The 19,987-nt window shown below is 43.7% G+C and overlaps 1 protein-coding gene across 4 annotated transcripts in view; it reads left to right on the forward strand.

Moving 5' to 3' along the window:
* ASB5 (ankyrin repeat and SOCS box containing 5) overlaps positions 1–19,987 on the forward strand; it is a 77,191-nt gene that overhangs the window by 32,262 nt on the left and 24,942 nt on the right. The window contains exons 1-2 of one of the 4 annotated variants that reach the window (XM_068278771.1): positions 18,748–18,798; positions 19,355–19,439. The exons of 1 other annotated variant lie outside the window; for it this stretch is intronic. In XM_068278771.1, coding sequence (XP_068134872.1) covers positions 18,790–18,798; positions 19,355–19,439 — 94 coding nt within the window. In that variant the 5' untranslated portion in view covers positions 18,748–18,789. Of the gene's footprint in view, positions 1–17,066; positions 17,331–18,046; positions 18,501–18,747; positions 18,799–19,354; positions 19,440–19,987 lie in introns of those variants that run through there. 2 more of the 4 variants (XM_068278770.1, XM_068278772.1) reach the window with 2 other exon arrangements.

A 19,987-nucleotide genomic window follows, 5' to 3' on the forward strand; every position in this document is an offset into this window, starting at 1 on the left:
AATTATAAGCTTGTAAATAGTGATGGACACAAAACTGAAAAAATGCACCTTTATTTTCAATTAAAATATTGGCGCATACGTTTTAATTATGGTAGCATGTACTATTTTAAAGCTATAATGGACGAAAACTGAGAAATAATGAATTGTTTCCATTTTTTCTTACTTTTCCTATTAAAATGCACTTAGAAAAAAATTATTCTTAGCAAAATGTACCACCCAAAGAAAGCCTAATTAGTGGCGGAAAAAAAAAAGATATAGATCAATTCATTGCGATAACTAGTGATAAAGTTATTGGCGAATAAATGGCGGGTGAAAATTGCTCTGTTGCAGAAGGTGAAAAATCCCCACGGGCAGGACCGGATTTCTGGGAAGGCCAGAAAGGACTGTCACCTGATAATCTGTATGATGGAGATACAGATCGATGTGAGAAATACCAGAGATTTACATTACAAAGCAGATAGAACTAAGCTCCGCTGAGTTTTAATGCAGGCATTCATAAACATCTGTGAGCTCTGCTAGTTTCTTCACATCTTTTGCAGCTTTGACACTGACCCCAGCAGTCGTTAATTACTTTATCTAACCCTAATTTATGGTTCTCTTTTTTTTCCCTAGCTAGCAGTGATCACTTGTCTGCTTCAGTTTACTCTTTCCTGGATCATTTTCTGTCCTTAAAGGGGAACTGAAGAGAGAGGTGTATGGAGGCTGTCATGTTTATTTCCTTTTAATCAATACCAGTTGCCTGGCAGCCCTGCTGGTCTATTTCTCTGCAGTAGTATCTGATTAAAACCAGAAACAAGCATGCAGCTAGTCTTGTCAGATCAGACTTATAAGTCTGAACCACTTAAACACCTGATCTGCTGCATGCTTGTTCAGGGGCTATGGCTAATAGTATTAGAGGCAGAGGATCAGCAGGGCTGCCAGGCAACTGGTATTGTCTAAAAGGAAATAAACATGACAGCCTCCATATACCTCTCTCTTCAGTTCCCCTTTAAGCTCCTACCATCTATGAGAACTGCAGGAATAAAAATGCTGTTTGCTTCCCTTTCATTGCTAAACTGTCACTTTAAAGGACACCTGAGCTGTTACTACCTCTATGCTAGTGTTTATGGTTTGGCATCCTTATACTTTCCTGTAGCAGTAGAGCATTGTACCATCTTAGCCATCAGAGAAAGCAGAGAGTTTTGAATCAGGATGATACCATTTATTGGCTTAAAAGAAAAAGAGTAAGCTTTCTGCTAATAAACCTTCTTCAGACTTTGTTCCTGTATACTGTCAATATGTTAGTGCACACCACCATATATACATTCAGCATTCAAAAGAGATACATAGATTTTTCAGCAAATATAAATAAATGGAAAAGATGCTTTAAAGTGGAGCTGAACTCTTGCACAGGACATAAGGAAAACAGAGAATGTACCATGTATGTATTTAGAGAGCCTGTCTAATTCCCCCTCCTCTGTGTCTAATCACAAGTTGTAATTTATCTCTACACTGTGTCACCTGACTGCCACAACATTTAAGCTCATTTGAAAGCACAGATGTTAAAAATATGTCTGCTTCCATAAAAGCAGGAAGTAGACACACTGCAGATTTATACCAGGATTTGTATCAGCTGTAACAAAGAAATGTTTTATTTAAAGGTTATGTTGTTGCATATCTTTTAGAGCAGAGAGGAAGTTCTGAGTTCAGGTCCACTCTAATTACAACAGAACATCCAAAGTGGGTCTTGACAGGATGTTTGCTACTTACCTGTTCTCTGTTTTGGATGGGCTTCTCTCCATTGCACTGCCCTGCCACCTGTTTGTGGCTCCGACTGCAGCCAGTCTCACAGAAGACAAAGAAGCAGCGCATGCTCTGTCCACTCGCGCTCCCTGTTATTTCTCGCTCCTGCCCATGGCCGGTACAGTGTTATGCATTCTTGACAAGTACCGGTTATACATCAGCGTCATTTCTCAAGTATGCATGCCCAGAACACTATCAGCTGCTGTGCACATCCGGGCAGGAGCGCAAATGACAGGTATTATTTGTTGAATGGGGGGCAGAGCAGCACAACTGAAATGAGTCAATTCAAGCCAATGATCGCTAGTCAGAGTGTTGGACAAATTTTTTTTTTTGGGGGGGGGGGGGGAGAGCACTTGGTGACAGCAGGCCTAGGGCACTGGAAAGTATAAATCTGGCCCTGCCCACGGGCTGAAATGGTAAAGAGGATGTTTGAAGGTTTCCAGAGTATGATGGGCAGGCTTTGTGTTATAGTTCTAAAGGAGAGGTGACTGTAACTATCGGTGTCAGCACACAGAGAGTATCTGATTATTGGTGATCTGCAGTATCACCAAGAATACAGATGTATACCCGATTATGGATGATCTGCTGAATCACCAATAATACAAGTATGACTAACCTCTGGACACCTAATGAAGTGTAAGTGCTTGGTGCAACTGTAAGGCTATAAGGTGCAGTAACTATCTCTTTAAGAGGAGGAGATAGAGATGATCTTGCAGCCAGTGATTCCCTGATGGATTGAGAATCAGACTGTACTGCAGCCAAGGATTCCCATATGGATTGGGAATCAGACTGTACTGCAGCCAGTGGACTCATATGGGGTAGAGGCCACTGGCTGAACTGCAGGAAGGACTCTCTGAGGAGCAGGAGGTCCTTGCAGCTAACTGACACCTGGTGGATTAGTGTCACGGGTAGTACAGACAGACTGATCACTCGAGGGATGAGTGACAGTCAGAAGGGTCAGACAGGCCAGGTCGGCAACACACGAGCAGATAAGGTACAGAGACAGAAGGCTGATTCGGTAACACGGGTACAGGCAAGGTTGGCAACTGGTAGACAGACAGGCAGAGGTACCGAATCAGAAAGCAAGAGAGAGGTCAACAGAGCCAGAGGTCATAACAGATATCAAACACAATCCTAGTCTGAGGTGTGAGGTCCTTGGTCTCGACACCCGGGAACTAGTCTAAAGAATAACACCGTATCCTATGCTTGGGTGTGAGGTCCTTGGTCTCAACACCCTAGAACTGGTCTAAAGTATAACACAGTAATAACACAGTAATAACACAGTAATCCTATGCTTGGGTGTGAGGTCCTTGGTCTCAACACCCTGGAACTGATCTAAAGTATAACACAGTGATGACAAAGTAAACATCAAGAGCGGAATCTGGCTAAGTGTGAATTCCCAGTTCCAACTGGTTCTAACACACTGTAGGATCTGACTGAGGTCTGAGTGCTCACACGTAAGTATTCGCAACGGCAGACAACCAGCAACTGACAAGCAAGATCTATATATACTACAGCACTCCGTAGCGCCGCCCCCAGCCACTCAGCCAATCAGGAGTTCCGCTGGGTTCCCTCTCCTGCTGGCATAAAGGTCCTGTCTTCTGGCGCGCGCACGCTTAGCTCTCCATCTGTGTGCACTAGAAGGTCCAGGCAAACCAGACACATGTTGCTGTGCGGAAACCGCCGGTCTGAACGCGGAGACAGCCGCCCCGCCGCCTAGCGGCGGCATCTCCACTATTCATTACAGTGACACTTGTGAGAAGTCCTACATTTCAGAGTGAGAGGAGATGATCAATCTAGAGGACAAAAAGGTTTCGTGAGATTAGCAAAGATTCTGAGAGGGATGGTATCGGGAGATTTGTTAATTTCTTGAGGTGACTTTTGTAGAGCTTTGTATGATATGGTTAGGCAATTGGATCCTTTTTGTAATTGACAAACAGGTATTGTTTTAGTCCTAGTGCTGAAATAAAGTTTTTTTTCCTAAAACAATTCTCGAGTCGTCTCCTTTAAGGTAGGCTGATTTTTATTATCTTTTTCTTAAATACGGTGTTACTGCTAGGTATATTCTCTCTGTTTTTGCTGTTAAATAGTAGTTTGTGCCCGTTTGCTGTACACGGTATAGGCAACTGTATGTCCCATTGAGCTAGGCATGTTTTCTGCTTCTCAAGATGGGTGTTGTAATTTAAACAAAAATATGTGACATGATGAGATAGACATGAGTATGTACAGTGCCTAGCACACAAATAACTATGCTGTGTTCCTTTTTTTCTTTCTCTGACTGAAAGAGTTAAATATCAGGAATGCAAGTGGCTGACTCAGTCCCGACTCAGACAGGAAGTGACTACAGTGTGACCCTCACTGATAAGAAATTCCAACTATAAAACACTTTCCTAGCAGACAATGGCTTCTAAGAGCAGCATAAAGATAAAAAGGGTCAATAGTTCATAGATTTTAGCTCTGGCATACTTCAATGAATGTGTCAATGAGAAAAAACTATAACACAGTTAAAACTTAAAAAGTAGATTTAAACATAAAATAAAACTGTGGAATATCTTAAAAAGTCATTTTTAGGAGAAAGAAGATAGATACAATTGTTTATTTCATTAGTTTACTGCATGCCAAGTCCTGTGCAGGCACATTTTACACCACGGCAGGATCTCATCAGATTTTCATTATCCAATTGCAAGTGTGATTTATGGCCAGAGGTGGTTTGTCATATGGCCAGCGGTGGTTTTGTCATGGTACTCTGTGAATTGCATTTTCAGGATGCTAAGAGATGGGCTCTGTCAAAGTGGTTTATTCTAAATATACAACAAGTCATAAATTGAAAACACAACTGTTCCTATTTATAATTTCAATGTAGCCAAGTTCCTCTTATATTATCGTTACTTGTTTAGTATTGCAGTCTAGAGATGTAAATAATATCATTATAACATTCATGTTGTATCTATTGTCTTTTTTTCTATTATACAGATTCAATTAATAGATGTATTCACTATGTCATTCCCAGTTCTTTACTACTGTACACAGGATAGTATGGGGACATCTTATGGTCAAAAATTAAAATACACCTACATATGTTTAAATTAAAAAAATAACTATAGTTACCTTGTTTAAAAAAAAAAAAGTGACAGCATAAAAATAAATCATAAATACTTACCTTAGCCACTTAGCTTTTTTAATATATATGCCATCAGGGTATATCACTATTACTTTTGCAAATTAGAGCTTGTAATTATTTATCTAGTATATGAAGTGAAAATGGAAAAAATACACCTTTATTTCCAAATAAAATATTGTTGCAATACATTGTACTAGAGACACAATTTAAACAATGTAATAACCAGGACAAATAGGCAAATAAAACTTTTGTTTTTATCTGTCGTAGCGCATTTTATTTTAAAACTATAATGGCTGAAAACTGAGAACTAATGATTTTTTCTTGTTATTCTCTTGCAGCTAAAATAAAATAATTCTTAGCAAAAAGTACCACCCCAAGAAAGCCTAATTTGTGGTGAAAAAAACGATATATAGATAATTTTGGTGTCATAGGTGTGATAAAGTAATTGGCGGATAAATGGTGTGATGTGTGAAAATTACTCTGGTTTTTAAAGGAAAATAACCTATTATGGTAAAAATTGATTTGATCAAAAACTACAAGATCTTTTTGAAAAAATAATTCCCCTTGTTCCCACTCTATAACTTACCCTGCATATTTGGTGATTCTAGCATTCATGGGGGCTTTACTATTAACCGGTAAAGTCTATGGCCACTGACATTTCTTTAAAAAAACATTAAAAAAGCACCTGTATAAAATACGTACATAATTTTATCAGTAAAATTGGCAAACATGAAATCGTAATGTTCGACCATCACTAGTGAAGAATCATGCTTCTCTATCTGGCAATTCACTGAATGAGAAAATGGAGGGTTAGGAGTAGGTAGGGGCTGGTTAGTTAGTTATTTGTTAGTTAGCCATCGATAGGGGGGGGGTTCTTGTTCGGCATAAATAGGGGAGTATTCTTGTTGGGCATCCATAGGAGAGGGTTCGTTAAGAATATATACGGGGGGGGGGGGGTTCTTGTTAGGCATCACTAGGAGAGGGTTCTTGTTAGGAATATATACGGGAGGGTTCTTGTTAGGCATCACTGGGAGAGGGTTCTTGTTAGGCATAGATGGTGAGGGTTCTTGTGAGAGTTAGGGTACAGAGGATTTTAGTAGAATATCTGTAACATTACCAATATTTTACTATAGCGAATAACATAATATTGGTAACATTACTGTTATTCTATTACCGCTATTTCGTACCTGTATTCTATTTTTTCCATCTGTGGTGACAGATTAGTGCTCCATTTATTCACACTTAGTGATATCTGAATAAAAAAAACACTGTCTTTCTAATGTGGCTTCTTCTGAGGTGTGGAAAAGACAATGCAGTCCAGTTGAGAGGTCATTTTTCAGCTAGTTAGGTACCAGTGGGTCTTTTCTGCTCAATTTCTGCATCCAACGTGTGAGTTGGAGAGACTTCTATGGTATGACCCTGCTGGACAATAATTAAAAATCAAAAATAATTTATCACCCCACCATTTGCTAACTTTCCATCTGGCACCTGGAGGTGCTGGGGCTGCAAAATGCCTTGTTTTCCAGGTGCCAGAAATCTGCAGGAAACTTATATTATCTTCTTTATTATAAATGTTATAGGCTTTTTAGTGTTGGGAAAACCATCTGTGTAAATTAGGCCTTTAAATTAGACCTTTGTAATTCAACTGTTGTTTCCTATTAAGTACATTTAATTTATAGTAGCCATCAAGATGATTGTTCGCCATCTAGTGGACATAAGTAGGAAGTAAGTGCATATGGATTGTGAACCTCAACTTCAGTTCAGAAGAAATATCAGAGCAGCAAGAAAACGTATGGAGTCGAACCCTAAATGTTTCCCAAATATCTTTAAAATATGTTTTCTTTTTGGATGAAATTCTCCAATATCCTTCTATGATCAGCATCCACAATGAATACAGCTGTATTCTTGCATTGTCTTTATCTTCTGTGCTGGAATGTCCTAACTACAGAATCGTAAGTTTAAATGGAATTTTACCACCAGTTGCAAAGTCTATACCACGGAATGCTGTATATCATTAAGATCTAAAAAAGTAAACATTAAACAACACACACAACATTCGAAAAGTTATGAAAATTAATTCTTATATGGTCTAGATATCAATTTTCTAGCAATGTTGCAAGTGGTGAAAGCTAAGGAGGGGTTTGGCATATTAGGTAGCTATAGTGACAGGAAGGCTTACCTCTGGTATGGTTAACCATACATTTTTAATCTTCAGCAATTAATGGATAGAGATGTCCCGAACGGTTTGCAAGCAAACTTATTTGCGCGAACAATGCGGGTTCGCGTTTGCATCGGATCGTGAACTTTATGCGGGTTCGACCTGCCCCCTATACTACATCATTGGGCTAAACGTTGACCCTCTACATCACAGTCAGCAGACACATGGCAGCCAATCAGGCTGCACTCCCTCCTGGAGGCCCCCCCCCCCCCTTATATAAGGCAGCAGTGTCGGCCATTTTCTCACTCTGTGTGCTGCTGTATTAGTGAGAGAAGGTGGAGAGGTTTCTGCAGAGATAGGGAAAGCTTAGTTAGGGTCTTGTTAGCTTGCTTCTTGCTGATATTTGTTGCTGAAAAGCACCACCAAAACAGCTCTTTTGAGAGCTAATGTTCTTGTGATGTGTTTTTTTTTTTTTGGGTGGCCCACTGATACTGCATATACAGCCCTGTCTGTTGCAGCTGGTTCTTACTAATTGCTATACTCTGCCAGGCCCAGCACATTCAGTGCATCCATTTTCAATGCATATCCGTGATCGCACGATGTTTTATATAGCAGTCACTGCATCTGTGTGACTGCAAGGTGTTTTATATACAAGTCACTGCATACCTTTCACTGCATCTGTGTGACCGCACGCTGTTTTATATACCAGCAGTCAGTGCATCCATTTTCACTGCACCTGTGTGACCGCATGCTGTTTTATATTGCAGTCACTGCATACATTTCACTGCACCTGTGTGACCGCACGCTGTTTTATATAGCAGTCACTGCACCTGTGTGACCGCACACTGTTTTATATATCAGTCACTGCTTACCTTTCACTGCATCTGTGTGACCGCACGCTGTTTTATATACCAGCAGTCAGTACATCCATTTTCACTGCACCTGTGTGACCGCACGCTGTTTTATGTAGCAGTCACTGCATACATTTCACTGCATCTGTGTGACCGCACGCTGTTTTATATACCAGCAGTTACTGCATACATTTCACTGAGCCTGTGTGACCGAATGCTGTTTTATGTAGCAGTCACTTCATCTGTGTGACCGCACACTGTTTTATATACCAGTCACTGCATACCTTTTATTGCATCTGTGTGACCACATGCTGTTTTATATACCAGCAGTCAGCGCATCCATTTTCAGGTCTGAAAAACAGGTAAAAGTTAGGACACAAGGGACATTATGGCAGGGACGCTGGAGCTGTGAGCAAGCAGCACTTAAGACCTGCACACAAGCTCAATCGATATTGCCTGATGGAGACATTGCATGGCCAGTGGCGTGGCTAAGGAGATGTGGGCCTCAGAGCAAGTTTTGCATTGCCCCTCCCCCCCCAGCACTCTATACATAACAATTTGTGTGTCCGAGGTGTAAGATGTGGATGGGAAACAGTTTATTAATGACAACTACTATTCAAAGCATCTGTAGAAGTGATTATTACCGGCACAGGACCAATAGAGAGCTAATACTGTGGTTGAGGCCCGGTGCGGTAGCAACCTCTGCAACCCCTATTGCTATGCCACTGTGCAGGGCCGAGGCAGCCTGACACGATATGCTGCCATCAGCAGCTGGCATGATACTTGGAAAGCTGAAGGAAACTCTCTAGAGGTCCCGTTAACAAGAAGATTGTTCGTTCAGAAAAAAAGGCATTCCTAAAATAATACCAGAAAGCAGTGAATGAATTAGATCAAAACAAAGAAACTCCTTGTGTCCTTGAAAGGTGGTAAAATGAAATGGTGAAGTTCCTTGGGAACAGGCTCAGCTTGGATAGGGTATCAGCTACATGAACCTTTGAGGGTTGATTCTTATTACTGAGTGAAGGTGAAGTTGGTTAGCAAATTGCAGGTCCATGAAATGAGCAAGTTCCGGTATCACACATAGATTAAACGTGGGCAGATCCCCTTGGTCTTTGCAATGTAAGAGGGAGAAAGACCTGAGCAGGACTAGGACCCAAACTGGAGATGTTCGGTAGATGGCAGGCCTTTTGGAAGAACTTTATTCAATATAAATTAAAAAAAGCTTTTTTTTATTTTTTAGAATATAAATGTGTATTTATTAAGTCACTAGATAAACGCCTGCTCGTTTAAAAATGGGAGCTAGGCTTTGGCGTGACCCCCCGCACTGCCTCTCTCCCCTACACTCTCACACCACTGCGCCTGCCCCCCTGCACCCGATTTCTGCTGTCCCAAGTCCGCCTGCGTGCCACGCATGCACAGTACGCCAAACGCACAGACACAGCCCTTTTATTATTAAGTCATTGTTTGCTCTTTGTAAAAATTTTCCTCACCTGATCTTCATTCTTAATCTTGTAAGCAATGATGAATCTTTACTACTGGCAAGGTGAATCACATGATTTTCTTCAATCTGTGTAGTGAGCAGGAACATAGGTTGATCTCTCAGAGTGATTTGAGGCAGAAGGCTCCGTGACATCACTGCCTAGGCTAAACATCACTAGGAGGGCAGGTTCACATACCAAATTACAGCAATATCAGAATCAGAAACTTTATTTCGCCAAGCACGACTGGGTCGTGCCCGGAATTGGGCTTGGCACGTACAGGGTACTGATACACGGTATACAGTAGTTACAGATACAGGACATGCAGTAGTAACAGAACATTATACAGAAAACAGAACATTATATAACATTTATGCAGAGGGAGACAATGTGGCATAAGTTACAATACAAAAAAACAACCAAAAAAGTACGCTTGAGCTGGAGCGCCGTCTATGTGCAGAGTGCTTCAGTGCATCATGGTATTGTGGGGTGGGGATGGGCATTTCCATGGAGAGAGTTCAGGAGGTTGACAGCCGAGGGAAAGAAACTGTTCTTATGTCTTGAGGTCCTGGTGTAGATGGATCGGAACCGGAGCTTCCGGCTCGATGGGAGCTGATTAAAGAAGTGGTAGCCTGGGTGTGAGGGGTCGTTGGCGATCTTTAATGCTCTGGTGTTCAGCCTGGAGTGGTAGAGGAGGTCCAGAGTGGGAAGGGATCTCCCGATGATCCTCTCTGCAGATTTGATGACCCTCTGCAGTTTGAGCTTGTCGCTGGCGGAGGAGCTGGCGTAACAGACCAGGATGGACGAGCATAGGACGGATTTGATCGTGGCTGAGTAGAAATTTGTCAGAAGTTTTTGGGCCATACCAAACTTTTTCAGTTGGCGGAGAAAGAAAAGTCTCTGTTGGGCTTTCCTCTGTGTTGAGGCAGTGTTGGTGTTCCACCTTAGGTCATTGGAGATAGTTGTGCCCAGTAGGCGTACACTGGGGACTCTTTCCACTTCCATGCCATCCATGTGGGTTGGAGGTGGGGTAGAGGCACGCCTCCTGAAATTAACGATCATCTCCACCGTTTTTGCTGTGTTTAGGACCAAACCGTTCTCTCTGCACCAGCGGCATATGCTTTCAAACTAGTGGCGGTACGCCTTCTCATCGATTTTAGTGATGAGACCCACAATGGTCGTGTCGTCTGCAAATTTGATTACTTTTACTGAGTCTGAAGTGGATTTGCAGTTGTTCGTATACAGAGAGAACAGAAAGGGCGACAGGACGCAGCCTTGTGTGGCCCCTGTGTTGTTGATCCTAGGTTGTGAGGAGATGGTGCCTAACCTAACGACCTGGGACCTGTTGGTGAGGAAGTCCGTGATCCACAGGCGTAGGGTGGAGTGGACTCCTAGCGCAGCGAGATTGTCCTGAAGTATTTTAGGGCTGATTGTATTGAATGCTGAGCTGAAGTCCAGTAGGAGGATCCTGGCGTAGGAGTCCGGTCTATCCAGGTGATCATAGACATGCCCCAAGCAGATGTTGATGGCGTCATTTGTGGACCTGTTCGCTCTGTACGCGAACTGGTGCGGGTCCAGCAGTCCCTCAGTAGAGTGCTTAAGGAGGGGTAGCACCATGCTTTCAAAAGCTTTCATGATCACGGATGTAAGTGCCATGGGCCTGAAGTTGTTGAGGTCAAGGATGCCCTGCTTTTTGGGGACAGGGATAATGGCAGACCTCTTGAAGCACGCGGGAACTTCCTGGAGGGACCTCGTGAAGATGGAAGAGAGGGTGGAAGTGAGCTGACGAGCACTGGTTTTCAGGCAGGCTGGCGACACTCCGTCCGGACCTGAGGCTTTTCTTAGCATTTAGCCTTAGCAAGTGTTTCAGTACATCTGCCTCCCTCACTGACGGTGGGGGTGGGTAAGGGCCTAAGGCTAAAGTGGCAGATTGTGCAGGTGGCTGCAAGCAGCCAAGAAAAAGTACCCAATAAGACAGCACCAAACCTCTCAAAAATATATTGTTCAAAAGTACAAAACTTTATTTGGTAACATAGCAACCATAGTTAAAAACAATATTAAAATTCACCAAAGGTGAAAATGGCGGAGTACAGAATTGGTGGTTACCAGTGGCGTAGCTACAAACCTCTGGGCCCCGATGCGGAATCTGGATGTGCCCCCCCCACGGCAACATCAGCCCCCCTCCCCCGGCAACACCCGACGCACACACATATCCGAATCCCTATAGCCAGCTATAGGTCCCCCCAGTATAGGTAGCCAGGCATAGGTAAGCCAGTATAGTTGCCCCCGGTATAGGTTAGCCAGGTAGGTGTCTCCAGCATAGGTAGCCAGTATAGTTGCCCCCAGTATAGGTTAGATAGGCAGGTGACCGCGGTATAAGTTAGATAAGTTAGACAGGTGCCCCCAGTACAGATTAGCTAGGTGGGTGCCTCTAATATAGGTAGCCAGAATAGTTGCCCCCAGCATAGGTTAGATAGGTAGGTGCCCCCAGTATAGGTTAGTTAGGTAGGTGCCTCCAATATAGGTAGCCAGTATAGTTGCCACCTGTATAGGCTAGCTAGGTGCCCCGAATACAGGTTAGACAAGTAAGTGCCCCCAGGTTAGATAGGTAGGTGCCCCCCAGTATAGGTTAGATTAGGTAGCTGCCCCCCAGTATAGGTTAGATGAGGTAGGTGCCCCCCAGTATAGGTTAGGTAGCTGCCCCCCAGGATAGATTAGGTAGCTTTCCCCCAGGATAGGTTAGATTAGGTAGCTGCCCCCAGGATAGGTTAGAGTAGGTAGCTGCCCCCCAGGATAGGTTAGAGTAGGTAGCTGCCCCCCAGGATAGGTTAGAGTAGGTAGCTGCTCCCCAGGATAGGTTAGAGTACGTAGCTGCCCCCCAGGATAGAGTAGGTAGCTGCCCCCCAGGATAGGTTAGGTAGCTGCCCCCCAGGATAGGTTAGATTAGGTAGCTGCCCCCCAGGATAGGTTAGATTAGGTAGCTGCCCCCCAGGATAGGTTAGATTAGGTAGCTGCCCCCAGGATAGGTTAGGTGGGTAGCTGCCCCCCAGGATAGGTTAGGTGGGTAGCTGCCCCCCCAGGATAGATTAGGTAGGTAGCTTCCCCCCAGGATAGGTTAGGTAGGTAGCTTCCCCCCCCCAGCATAGGTTAGGTAGGTAGCTTCCCCCCAGGATAGATTAGGTAGGTAGCTGCCCCCCAGGATAGGTTAGGTAGGTAGCTGCCCCCCCAGGATAGGTTAGGTAGGTAGCTGCCCCCCCAGGATAGGTTAGGTAGGTAGCTGCCCCCCCAGGATAGGTTAGGTAGGTAGCTGCCCCCCCAGGATAGGTTAGGTAGGTAGCTGCCCCCCCAGGATAGGTTAGGTAGGGTAGCTGCCCCCCCAGGATAGGTTAGGTAGGTAGCTGCCCCCCCAGGATATGTTAGGTAGGTAGCTGCCCCCCCAGGATAGGTTAGGTAGCTGCTCCCCCAGGTTAGGTAGATAGCTGCCCTCCCAGGATAGGTTAGGTAGGTAGCTGCCCCCCCAGGATAGGTTAGATTAGGTAGCTGCCCCCCCAGGATAGGTTAGGTAGGTAGCTGCCCCACAGCATAGGGTGGGTAGGTAGGTAGGTAGGTAGGTAGGTGCCCCCCCATAATGAAGGGGGGAGCCGCAGCTGCGGGGAGGGAAGCCCGACTTCTCCCTACCTTCCTCTCCCCCTTCAGATGCAGAGTGCGCGGCGCACGGAAGCGCTGTAGGCAGCACTCACCTCCGTCCCTGCGCCGCTGATCTCCTCCCGCTGTATAGATGTTGTTACACACTGCTTCCTGTTTAGCCGGAAGCAGTGTGTAACAGCATCTATGCAGAGCGGGAGGAGATCAGCGGAGCTTGGAACGCAGGGACGGAGGTGAGTTCTGCCTACAGCGCTTCCGTGCGCCGCGCACTCTGCATCTGAAGGGGGGGGGCCCAGGGAGAGGAAGGGAGGGAGAGGTCGGGCTGCCCTCCCCGCGGCTCCGGCTCCCCCCTCGAAATAGCGCGCACGGTCGGCACTACATGGGCCCCCCGGGCCCCTCCCCCGCCTCTTCAGGTGCCGGGCCCAGTCGCCACGGCGACCGCTGCGACCACAGGCCCTACGCCCCTGGTGGTTACATAAAATAAATGAATCATAGGTCCTCACAGTTAATCCCACAGGTAATACATAAATAAATAAACCATTAATAAATAACCAGTAGGTCAAACATGCTCTCAAAAATAATGTATTAAATGACCATATATAAGGTGCAATACATGGTATTTCAGGCAAAAAAGTGCTATCTAGTGCAAATGAACATCACAAAATATTCCAACAGTCTCAATAGGAGCAGTAATGGTTGACAGTGTAAACCACACTAAAGTGCAAAAAACTGTGCGTAAATGGGCAATCCACAATGAAGCACAGCAAGAAAAATGAGGTAGCCAAAGTAAGAAAGTGCAACAGCTAATGTATTGGCAATAGTAAGTGAAGAAGACTGGCAATAGATAACAATCCGTGCAACCAAAAGTAGAACTGATAGAGGCAAATGACTTACATGAGGGAGAGGGAGGAGGACACCTAAGTACAACGCTGTACGCCTATATATATGTGCAGGTGGCTGTGGGAGTCCTGCAGGTGCTGGCTGGCTCTCGAATCTGCAGTAAAAGTCACTGAGACTCTCGGCAAGCTCAGTGCTCGGTGTGGCTTGCTGAGGAGGGGGCTTGTAGTTGGTGGCCGCCTTCAACCCTTTCCACACGGCTTGTGAGTCGTTTGAGGAGAGGTTCTGTTCCAGCTTTTCCACGTAGCACCTCTTAGCGGACCTCAGTTCTCTGTTTAGGTCGTTTCTTGGCTTCTTGTATTCCTCCTGGTTGCCGGACTTATGTGCAGCTTCTTTGCTACGTCGTAGTCTTTTTGAGAACCACGGTTTATCGTTTGGATACAGTTTGAAGGTTTTTGTTGGGATACAAGAGTCCCCGCAGAAGCTAATGTACTAGGATACGTTGTCTGCCCACTCGTCCAGGTTAGGCGATTCCAGAGCCTTCCAGTCTGTGCAGTCAAGGCAGGCCTGAAGTTGAAGTTTAGCCTCACTTGACCACACTTTGGAGGACTTAGTGACAGGTTTTGAGGTTTCCAGGCGCCTTTTATAAGTAGGTACCAGGCGGATGATGCAGTGGTCAGATGAGCCTAGGGCTGCCCACAGTGTCGCTTTGTATGCATCCTTCAGGGCCGTGTAGCAGTGGTCGAGGGTGTTGGCACTCCTGGTGGGACAGATGATGTGCTGATCGAAGCGGGGCAGCTCTTTGCGGAGGTTGATAATGAACAGCAAGTCCGTATATTTAGATATAAGAAGCATTTCTGATGCTGAAACCAGGATAATTAATGTAAAAATTGGTACCCTAAATAATTTGATATGCTTAATCTATACGGTTCCTCTTGAGCTTCTATGATAGTTCGCACTGGGCAGCTGTTCAAGAAATAACCAGATCTCCCACAATTAAAGCAGAGATAAGTCATTCATTGTCTTTGGTGTTTCTCAAACACCAAAAGGATAAAAGTATCTAAAAAGTTTAAAACATGAGGAGGAGGCAGCGATGGAGCTCTCTAACTAAGATGCAGCCGCTTGTACACTGCACATCACAGGACTGAGTACATAGAGGTGACTTCAACCAACACGCTAACCTATTTTTCTGTTGCTTAAAGTGGCGGAAAGATTCTTGCCTTTGTGCAGGCTTTGCCTTGATAAAGGGACCCTGTATAGTTCCAAAACTTTGGCTTTTGGATTGTTTCTATAATCAATAAATCACATATAAGAAAGTGCCAACTCCATATTTGATTATGTATGACTGGGGAGGGGTCACCCTCCTTTTAGCTTGAGCACCCCTGCTACAACAGTAGTGGCTAAACCAACAGTGAGTGTGAGACAAATTTGCTATATTCTTCAACAGATCATTTCCCTTAATCACCATCACCTATAGGGTAATAATTACATTAATAGTGATAAAGAACCACCAGCAAGAATTTGCAGCTGAAATACACACGTCCTTCCTTTGTGCGAGTATCTTATATGAATGCCTTGCTGAGTATGTCCTTGCTGTCGTCCATGTGTGAGTGTGGTCGCACTTTGCAAGCGCAAAGAAGGCCTGCACAGTAGCATCAAGCTGCTCATCCACCGCTTTTTACACCGTGCACTAGCAGCTCTGGGTTACTGCACAGGCGCAGGACATCTTTGCAACTGAGCAGTGCGGCCATGCTGGTACAGGGGTGCGGCTATGTAGAAGAATAAGGTCCTGGCAAACAGTGGTGATCTGTAGGAGGACTGGAGAAGGCCCTGGATCATCCAGAGGCTTCCATCTACCTAGATTTGCCTTTACGTGAACCTGTAGTGAAAAAGAAGTTTCCCTAGGGGTACTTACCTTGGGACAGGGACACCTCTAGACCCTAAAAAAGCTTCACCCATGCAGTAGAGGGGATCCAGCGCTGGGACTCCCTCGCACCTGTGCAGCAGAGCGGACCCGATCAGGATCGGCTTTTATTTACCGGAACCCAAGTGAGACGCGGCTACTGCACCTGCGGCAAAGGAGATTGTTTCTGTTTTTTTTTATCTGGGGGTCCCAGGACAGGATCAGGCTGGCACCTCTTCCGAGGTAAGTACCCCCAGGGTACTTCTAAACCAGATTGTTTTGATCTGTATTGTGTGCTCCGCGAATTTCCAGCCAAGAAGTTAAAGGATACCCGAAGTGACGTGTGACATGAGATAGACATGGGTATGTACGGCACAGGCAGAGAAAGAAAAAAAAGGAACACAGCATAGTTATTAGTGTGTATGGCACTATACACACTAATAACTATGCTGTGTTCCTTTTTTTTCTTTCTCTGCCTGAAAGAGTTAAATATCAGGTATGTAAGTGGCTGACTCAGTCCTGACTCAGGCAGGAAGTGACTACAGTGTGACCCTCACTGATAAGAAATTCCAACTATAAAACACTTTCCTAGCAGAACATGGCTTCTGAGAGCAGTAAAGAGATAAAAAGGGTCAATAGTTCATAGATTTTAGCTGTGGCATACTTTAATGAATGTGCCATTGGGCAAAAACAATAAAACATTTAAAACTTAAAAAGTAGACTTAAACATAAATGAAACTGTAAAATATCTTAAAAAGTCATTTTTAGGAGAAGGAAGATATATACAATTATTTGTTTCATTAGTTTATTTTCGTTTCGGGTGTCCTTTAATCATGCCTATCCTAGTAGTTTGGGTCACCCTGAGCTGCTTGGTTACTCAGTGATGTAAAGGGAGGAAAGTAAGGGAAGTGCATTGAAGCCTCCACACAAATAGCAACAGATTTCCTGGCAATGGTACAGCACAGAAACAACAAACAAACCTGCATATTAAATACGCAGCTCTGATGCAACTTTCACTCTTGCTGAGCAGAACTGTGATTTCTGCACTCACGGGACCCACACAGCAGAAATCACACAATCCTGATGACATGCTGTAGAATGATGCATAACAGCGCATGCTGAGAGGATTGTAAAACCATGGCGTGTATGTGTGTGCCCTTGCTGCAGTTGCTACACTGCTTTTCACTGCCAAACTGCTGGATCCTGCTGCAGCTAAGCTGATTCTTCTTCTCCCTGTTTTAAAAATAGCAAACACTAGTGCAGTCCATCCCTTCCCCCTTTGAGCACCCACCAGCCCCAGCCCGATTACTGAAAAGATCCAGTGTGCTGCTGCCATTCTGAATAGAGCACAAACATTCTCTTGGTGGAACATGCAGACTGAATCCTAAGAGTGCTGTTAATAATCCACAGAAGAGGAGGGAGCCATATGCAGCAGGGGAGAGAATGTCCACAGAACCTGCAGTACAGTGTAGTCGCAAAAGGAAAAGGAATGTAGATAGCTCAGAAAAGTATCCTGTGAAGAGAATTGCCAGCTGGGGCATCCTCACTAACCAAGGTCAGTATCCCAGCATTGTCCTGCAGGCCTTTCATATAGACAGTATTTAAGTTTCAGAGTGAACAGAGTGCACTCAGGTGCTGTATTCCCTACATGTTTCCAATATGAAGAACAGACTTGCAACATGAAGACTAGATTTTATTTTCCAAGCAATCTCATAATTGTACTTTCATTCCTAATTTGCTTACTGATAATTACATTCGAAGCCTGGAGTGCACATTTTATTAAATTAACAGCTCACATATTATTGGTGCGTTATTATAGTGTTATTAGTTTAAATGTACAACTTAAAAGGAATTTTATATTTAAAAGATTTATATTCTGAAAGTCAGTAAAAGTTGTATTATTTATGTTAAGTTTATTAATGGAAAAACAGCTCCTGACAGTATAGATAAATAGACACAAACACACATAATCTGTAAGAAGTCACACTATACTGATGTATTTGCCAGTTAAACTACACAGAGGCCAGACTGCATGATACTAACCCCATTACTTAATGTTTTGTTGCTTTGCCCAAATCCCCCCCCCCCCCCCGTAGTTTCCACTGCGCAGGCATTGGCAGTAACTGTGTAAATGCCCTTGCCTGGTATATTTCACTGTCCTGGCATCACCCATGCAAGGATATAGAGTTTCTTGGCAGCGGGGGGTAGTGACGCAGGCTGTAGACTGATAGAGTCAAAACAGGCAGTGACGTTTCACTAATAATGCAGTAATGCTGGAGGAGAGAAGCCATTATTGTTGACAAACAGGGTGACTGTAGCACAGTCATTTCTCACCATAACTAAAGACAGTGTGTGCTGTGCTGAGATTAGTTTGTTATATAACTGGATCTTGTTACTGCATTGTGACTTCTATAAGATAACCATGCAGTTCAGCATACCTATGACATTCTCATTCCGTCCTTTCACAAGCAAATGTTTACATTATACCGCAAAGCATTTTCAGCACTTCACATGCAGCAATGTCTGATGGAGCTTTCTGCACAGACAGGCACCGACAAGTGTTAACTAGTGAGAGGCTTCAGTTACAGCTCTTCAATCCCAGCTTCCATACTAGGCACACAAACACTGATCTAGCATTTTATAAGGTCCTAATATAGCACAAGCATGAGTGCTTTTTTGGTACACGGTGAATACCTGGAAGTACCTTGGGGAGACGGAGATCTAGGTAATGTATACCTGCATTTACTTGTTTTGCCCTTGGACTACCATGTTTACAAAGCAGGGCTGTACACTTGTATACTTCGGAGAACTTGGATCATGTTGTCCCACTAAATATAGCTCCCAGCCAAGCAGAATCACAGGAGCTACAAGCCATTATTGAAGTCATTATTGTGTGACCTGACAGCTATATTTCCTCTCCTTCTGATAGTTTCAATTTTCATTGGTTTGGATTGTTTTATAGCATGCTACAGATTACATTTTTTTGTATTGTAATCTCTTATTTCTAACCAGTAATGTTGTATGTAAGTATAGAATACATTTATCAGCTTGTTTTAAAGCGTGGTAATTATTTATCCAGACAGCAAGCACTGTATATACGTTAGATTGTGATATATGATAGGAATAGCAATATTATTTAAAACATATGAGATTGGAGTGAATTTATTGACCGTCAACAGTACTGTATTTGTTTACCAAGCTTCAGGTTTACGTACTTTTTTTGGATATGTTGTGCAATTATGTTGTTTTGGGGAAGGCGCTGCTTAAATATGATGTTTGAGGGGGATATGCTGCTTACTCAGCTCTGCAGTCTGCATATATTGCCAATTTTGCTGCTTGATTCACAATTTATTTCAAATTTAAAGTTGAGGTATGCATCAGGTACCATAATCACGGCATTGTTAGGGAGATTGAAGTTGGATAAAACATTTGGATGTGTTTAGATATTTCTATGTGTATGTATTCTGTTGGCAACCTCAAGATTTTATTATTGTCTACGTACTGGTCTCTGATGAGCAAAACCTGCTAGGGTATCGGCAGCAGCTTTACTGAACTGTATTTTGTGACCTCCATCTTCAGACATCTATAACTGATCTTCTTGATGAATATACCGGTAATGAAAATGTTTGGAATGCTGCAGGTGTTATCCTGGATATTGATTCAGGTTTGTCAAAATTGAAATTTTTTTTAATTGCCCTGACCTTATGATAAGAGTTACCAATATTAATAATACCCACTAAATAACCAACTAAATAGTCTTATTTGCTGTATGTTTTGAGCAATGTGTTTGAATAAAGTACTGTTAATATAAAATATAGAAAAAGCTTCAAAGTCTAGGCTAAAAGCAGGGGCGTATCTGGGTAATATAGAGCCTGTGGCAAACACTAAAATTGCAAAATTGCCCCCCCCCCCCTTCCAACAGAGCCCCCTTTGAATCTGAAAACAGCATCCTCTCTTGTGTACATGTGTTATGGCTGACTGTGTTTTTGGCTCTGGATATTGCTGAAGTTACTTCTTTGGAACTATCTCTTCTTATTCCCTCTCTGTCCTCTTTTCTAACACTAAGCAAAGTGCCCCCTACATACATAAGTTAAGTAGCCATGTTCCCCTGATAACAGATTTAATCTGGTATGAGTTCTGTGTGATGGGGAGGTATGGGGGCAGGCATGGTGCCCTTGGTGCTGTGGCGCCCATGGCACGAGCCATGCCTGC

Source organism: Hyperolius riggenbachi, chromosome 1, assembly GCF_040937935.1.
Source record: "Hyperolius riggenbachi isolate aHypRig1 chromosome 1, aHypRig1.pri, whole genome shotgun sequence".
Taxonomy (NCBI): Eukaryota; Metazoa; Chordata; class Amphibia; order Anura; family Hyperoliidae; genus Hyperolius; species Hyperolius riggenbachi.